Here is a 6,117-nt window from a genome sequence, read left to right on the forward strand (position 1 = left end):
CCTTTGCAAGCGATCCAGTTGTATTTAAATTTTGAGGGTCCTTCAGGAAGAGGGGGATCTTGATTTTTCAAAAGAAATGAATGATTGAATTACTATAGTTTTAGGTATTTAAATGTTCATATTTCAAGAACATGTGATATGATTAAGTTTTTATACACTCAAAACTAGAGTATTGACGCCCTTCATTGTTTTTATTCAAAAAATGGAGAATCCTTTACTCCTCTTCAGTGAGTAAAATGGAGGATTCTTAGAACATCATTTGTGAATGTTATGTTGATTAGTAAATGATTACAAGTTCACCTATGATAAAATTATCCCTATCAATATGCATATAAATTTGCATGTCTTAAAAGGGGTACACATACTAGTTAATATCTGAGGTGTGAATTTACTTGCATCAAAATAAATTTTGTTTCAAGCTAATTGTGTCTGCATAAAATAGTGTACAATTGGTATCTTAATTTACTTGTTCTCTTTTGTTTTGAAACTATGTCATTTTGTATTGCAAAATACAGTTTCAATATCATTTTACCTTTTTAAATTGTTTATATTCTCTTTGTAATAATTTTTTAATATTTTAAGGCATGTTTGTGAATATCATCAAATATAGTCAAAATCCGAGCAATGGATTGGGACATTTTGGGTATAGTATGAGCCGATTTTTCACTTAGCAGTACCTTACAAGTTAAAGCATGTGTGAGAAAATATAAGTGGACTTGCAATTAAGACACATAATATGATTAGTAAGGAAAAAGCAAGTACCCAAATATGATTAGTTGATTACCCTGCGTTATTTTCATGACGCATATATCAATATTACAAATCGACAACGCCAAACCATCCTTACTAGCTGTAAAGAATCTAAAGATCTGGCTACCAAAGATTTCTGTGATTCAAATACATACATAGATAGATAGATAGATAGATAGATCTACACATCACATTACATAATGGGTTGTAGTTTAGTACAGGTCAGTAATGTTGCAATCTATCATTTGCAGCTTCCTCCAATATCATATCTGACGAATCCCATTAATTCTGGACCTGTAAGTCTTGGGTTGTTCTTGAAACTGAAGGAACATACATAAACAACAATCAAATTATTACATAATATAATAAGAAATAGTGTTCAGTTTATGTTAAACATTTGAGGAGAAAACAATTCAATGCATGTATTAATTAATGAAAGATGCCATGGGTTCTTACCTTTGTTGAGAGAAGTTGGAGAAGGAGCCGTATGTGGGGAAGGTACCACAGAGATCATTGTTTGACAGGTCTCTGCGCATCACAAGAAAGTTATTATTATTATTATTATTATTATTAACCAGATGAAATTGGTGGAGAAGATATAATAATAATAATAATAATAATAATAATAATAATAATAATAATAATAATAATAATAATAATAATAATAATTAAGAGAGTCACTGACATGATCTTGAGGTTTTTCAGTTTAGTTAGTTCTCTTGGTATTCTTCCTGTCAACTTGTTGTTGTTGAGTCGCCTGCATAGTAATTCATTCTTATAAACCAATTAATATTATACTACTAAGTAATTCTTATGAATTTTAAGTAATTACTAACAACTTACAATAATTTGATATTAGAGAGGTTGGAGAGGGTAGGAGGGATGGAAGCAGTGAGGTTATTGTGGTATAGACCCAAGCTAATCAGGTTCTTCAGGTTTCCTAGTTCCTTTGGTATTGGTCCCACCAATTCATTCTTGTACAATTCTCTGCAATCAATCAATAACAGTCAGTATTAATTCATTTATTATGCCAGACTTGAAGAAATATATAGTATTTGGTTTCTTACAGAAACTGAAGGCGGTGGAGGCTCCCCAGTTGAGGAACCAAATGGCCAGAAAGTTTTGCATGTCCAAGGTCTCTGCAATGCATACAAATACAAATTTATCAGTAACAGGTCTTGAGCTGAGTAATAGTTGAAGAAAATAAGAATACATAAAAGATTATTACAGTCTAGTAACCCGATTATCATGATCACAGGTAACATGAAACCATGTACAAGGATCCACCAAAGTGGGGTCCCAACTCTGTAGAATGTTATTTGGGTCTTTTACAGCTCTTCTGAAGGCGTACAGGGCATCACCTGTTCGTTTTTATCAGACAGACAGAGCATCAAAAAGATTCTATCATAAGAGATCATGCATAGCAGCATAGCATAGCATAGATTTTGTATGGTTTGGTTTACTCACCTTCAGAGTTTGCATTCGCTACATCCAAAGGGTCTGATGATAAGAGAATGATAGCAATAAAAATGGTAACAACATGAAAAACTGTGCTCATCTCCATCAACCTTTTTGAGTTTGAAACTTAATTGCCGCAAAGAGAAGAGAGAGAGAGTTGATGCTTCTATATATGTTTTTGCCTAAAACTAATTTACATGAACATATATGTAAATGTCTTGGAACAAAAACACCACTGCCTCCTATGCGAGTGCAATTATATTATATTATGCATTTGGAATGGAATCACAATTTTAAATTTTGTATAGAGCCAGTAAATGAACTTTCTTCCACTTTTGTTTCTCCTACTAATGACACACAAATGGCAATGCAATCCTACGTGTAAATATCAATCATTACTCTTTCTTACACCCTGCTCACCAAGTGAAACTATTTGTGCACCACTTGAATTACAATCAACTAACAGCTCAATCATATTTGGATATTGTTTTCTTTAATTTGTGCATGCATTTTTAGGTGATTTAAATACAATTTCTTTAGATTTGTTCCATTTGATATGTATTGTTTTATTATAGGAAAGTAGAACTTTAGCGTTGGATGAATATGACTTCAATCTGGAGTCATTATGAAAACAATTTGGATGCAAACAAGAAAATCAACAAGCTCCACGGACAATTTAGAAGGGGCCTATGATTTCCATATCCTAACTTCTTCAAGAGGACCGAGAAGCCGACCAACTTAATTGATAAACTTCCACCCTTATCATGCTTCCATTACCATGCGTCCTCCATGATTGAGATCAGAGATGCGTTTATAATGATCAAGAAATATAAAGAACATATCAAAATTATGTCCATCAGAAACCAAAAACAAAATAGAAAATTTTAAGAGGACAAAAATATTCTATTTTTATTTTTAAAAATTAAAATTCACAATATTTTTGGAGACCAAAATTTACTTAATCCTTCAATTAAATTTTTAGATTCGGTAATGGGTGGTGTCATTTCAAAGGAAGAATAATTGTTTCATTTGGTTCTTTTAGTTCTTTATATATATATAAAAAATAAAAAAATAAAAACTTAGGCCTCAAAGTGAAAAAGCAGGGATCAAAATAAACCTATTTTTGTTGAGAGAATCATTATAATCATATTTAAAACTCCAACTCCAGTTAATGGAAGAAAGAAAGTAGTATATATAAAAGAAAAATGTTAATTAGTGTTTGTCTTTAGACAATTAAGAAATTAAATATGATAAATAAATATTGAAATTTGTATATTCTATTTTTTAAAAAAAATTAAAAATATAATTATTTTTTACTTCGATCAGGTAAAAGTAAGCCCAAAAAAGTGAATAGATTGAATAATTTTTTCTTTTTGTTTTTGACGGTAATAGGCTAATAGCATACTCCCTCGGTCCCAAAATAAGTGAGTCATTTTGACTATATACATTATTCACATATCTTACTTTAACCCTATTTTTCTACTAATAAATAAAAACAAATATTAGCATATAAGATGTTGTTGGATTCATCTCGATGAGATTTTCAAAATATCATATTTTTATAATTTTTATTATTATACAATTAAAAATATTAATCGTCAAAGTTATTCATTGGCATACGTGACGCAGTCAACTGACTCACTCATTGTGAGACGGAGGGAGTACTTTACCTTCTATTTTTTTTCAGTCTTAAAGCAACTTTACCTTCTAGTATTTGTTTTGCCAATCTATGCGAAATGCATAATAAAAATAAGGGTATGCTAAACAGTGCCTTCGGGACACTTGTTAAGCATATCAAAAAAGAAAATAAAAAATAAAATTAATATCAAAAAAATAACTTTTAATATTTTTGATGTATTGAATGCACGCATTTCGATGCAGTATTGTTTATCATTTTCCTAAAAATAAAAACTCGTCTTTTGATGCACGTTAATGGGTCCAAGTCCAGTACTGGTTTTGACTTTGGACAATTTAATGGGTTGAATTGCTTGACAGCATGAGGCATATTGTTTTGTTCTCTGTTAAATCACTCGACCTTTTGCTCCTTGTTTTTCGATAGTGGGAAGGACACCAAACAACAACTCGAAAGATTACCTTTGTAATCCAATATCATCACCTCTTCATTAAAAGAAGTGTCTTGGAGATTTCAAACATAGACCATAGACCACTATGCTATCTTTGTCTCACATTATTTTATCACATGGTATGTTTAACATGTGAAGCATGGCTAAGCTATATGAAGGAGAGTATAAGTATTGGGTATGTAGCAGATGTTGACATTAAGGATGTCAATTTGATTTCTAAAATAGGAAAACTAAAACTGCATTTAAATCTTTATGTTATCAAGTTTTTGGATGCAAAAAAATGATAAAGTGTGGAATAATGTTAGCGAGACTTATCAAACCATATATGATAGAGCTGGTTTGTTACTCACGAGTTAGAGGAATGTTCAACAAGCACGTTCCCACAGTGTTATAAGGAATATGCAGCAGACCCAATCCCCTTCCTTAGGATGGTATAAATGCAACATTGACGCTTTCTTTTCGGTGCAGCGTAACAAAGTTGGTATTGAAATGTGCACTCGTGACAATCAAGGTTTTTCGTGCTAGCTAAGATCAAATGGATGACTCCTTGCATTTATGTTGATTTGGGTGAAGCTTTAGGTCTACTTAGTGTTCTCAAGTGGGTTAATGATCTCCAGCAACATAATATAGACTTCGAAATGGATTCCAAAAGAGTATTGGACTGCTTGTATGGTGATAAAATGAACGTCTCCGAGTTAGCTGTTGTAATTAATGATTGTAGATGTCTTTTAACTTCTGATGTGAACTTTCATGTTAAGTTCATTATGAGACAAACAAATGAGGTTGTTCATTCTCTTGCTAGAGTAGCTAGCCCCATCTTTAACTAGTTTCCATATTTTTATCGATATTTTAACATTAATCCAAACTATCATTATGAATGAAATGAGTTAAGAAAAAGAAAAAAACCAAACAATAGGTACATGCCACACGAAAATATGTGTAAGCTATAATATCTCTGTCCCTGCCATTTTCGATCAATGAAGCGGAATCCACAAATTGCTTGCATCCATAATGACAAACAATCCAATCCTACATAGGTATACAACAATTTAAATGTTTCGATTCAGTCTCTAACACCCACTGAGTTTATCCATAATGACAAACAATACAATCCTACGCAGGTATACAACAATTTAAATGTTTCGATTCAATCTCAAACACCCGGTGAGTTTATTAAAGGACATTTAAAATATTGAGTCAATTTTCTTATATATATATATTTAACATTGAATCCATTTATAATTGATATAAGATTAAATCACTCATATACTATAGTTTATCAAATGTGAATATCTCACATCTACATTGTCGTTATCAACCAACATAACGCGCGTCTTTTGGGTACACCGTTATAAAGAGATTTGATACAAAATTCAACATAAAGATTCACTCCCGTTCCACCCACCAAACCGAATAAGAAGAGCATCGGGAGCAACAACAAACTAAGATTGAATCGTGTCTCTTAAAACATTAGAATTGTGAATGGTCTCTCTTATATATCTGACTAAGATTGAATCCATTAGTAGTTGATACGAGACAAAACACTCACTCTGCACTCCCAAGAAAAAACAGTAGCACACCCATGTTTGTTTCTTTTATCGGAAGTCTTTCACATGTATTGTCATTTGTCAATGGCTTATATATTTACTGAAACAATTTTGGATATCTTAATCTCCAAATCCACGAAATAATAGCAAACAAAAAAGTGAAAATCTTTGTTCTTGCACCCTCCCAATGCCTAACGAAACCTTTCAATTGTTTTAGGTGCTCACTCACGACACTCATTTGGGATAAATAATTCTAGAAATATGAAGCCAACCAAATA

At 31.8% G+C, this 6,117-nt stretch overlaps 1 protein-coding gene across 1 annotated transcript; it reads right to left on the reverse strand.

The window, feature by feature from the left end:
* Positions 1 to 759: 759 nt before the first annotated feature.
* On the reverse strand, positions 760 to 2,706 carry LOC123890803 (leucine-rich repeat protein 1-like). The gene is made up of 7 exons (XM_045940504.1): positions 2,218 to 2,706; positions 1,979 to 2,111; positions 1,818 to 1,889; positions 1,594 to 1,737; positions 1,436 to 1,507; positions 1,207 to 1,278; positions 760 to 1,070 (listed from the first exon to the last, which is right to left on the reverse strand). The coding sequence occupies exons 1-7, from the start codon at positions 2,312 to 2,314 to the stop codon at positions 992 to 994; spliced, it is 669 nt and encodes a 222-aa protein (XP_045796460.1). The 5' UTR covers positions 2,315 to 2,706; the 3' UTR covers positions 760 to 991.
* Between the last annotated feature and the right edge of the window lie 3,411 nt (positions 2,707 to 6,117).

This window comes from Trifolium pratense, linkage group LG6, assembly GCF_020283565.1.
Source record: "Trifolium pratense cultivar HEN17-A07 linkage group LG6, ARS_RC_1.1, whole genome shotgun sequence".
Classification (NCBI taxonomy): Eukaryota; Viridiplantae; Streptophyta; class Magnoliopsida; order Fabales; family Fabaceae; genus Trifolium; species Trifolium pratense.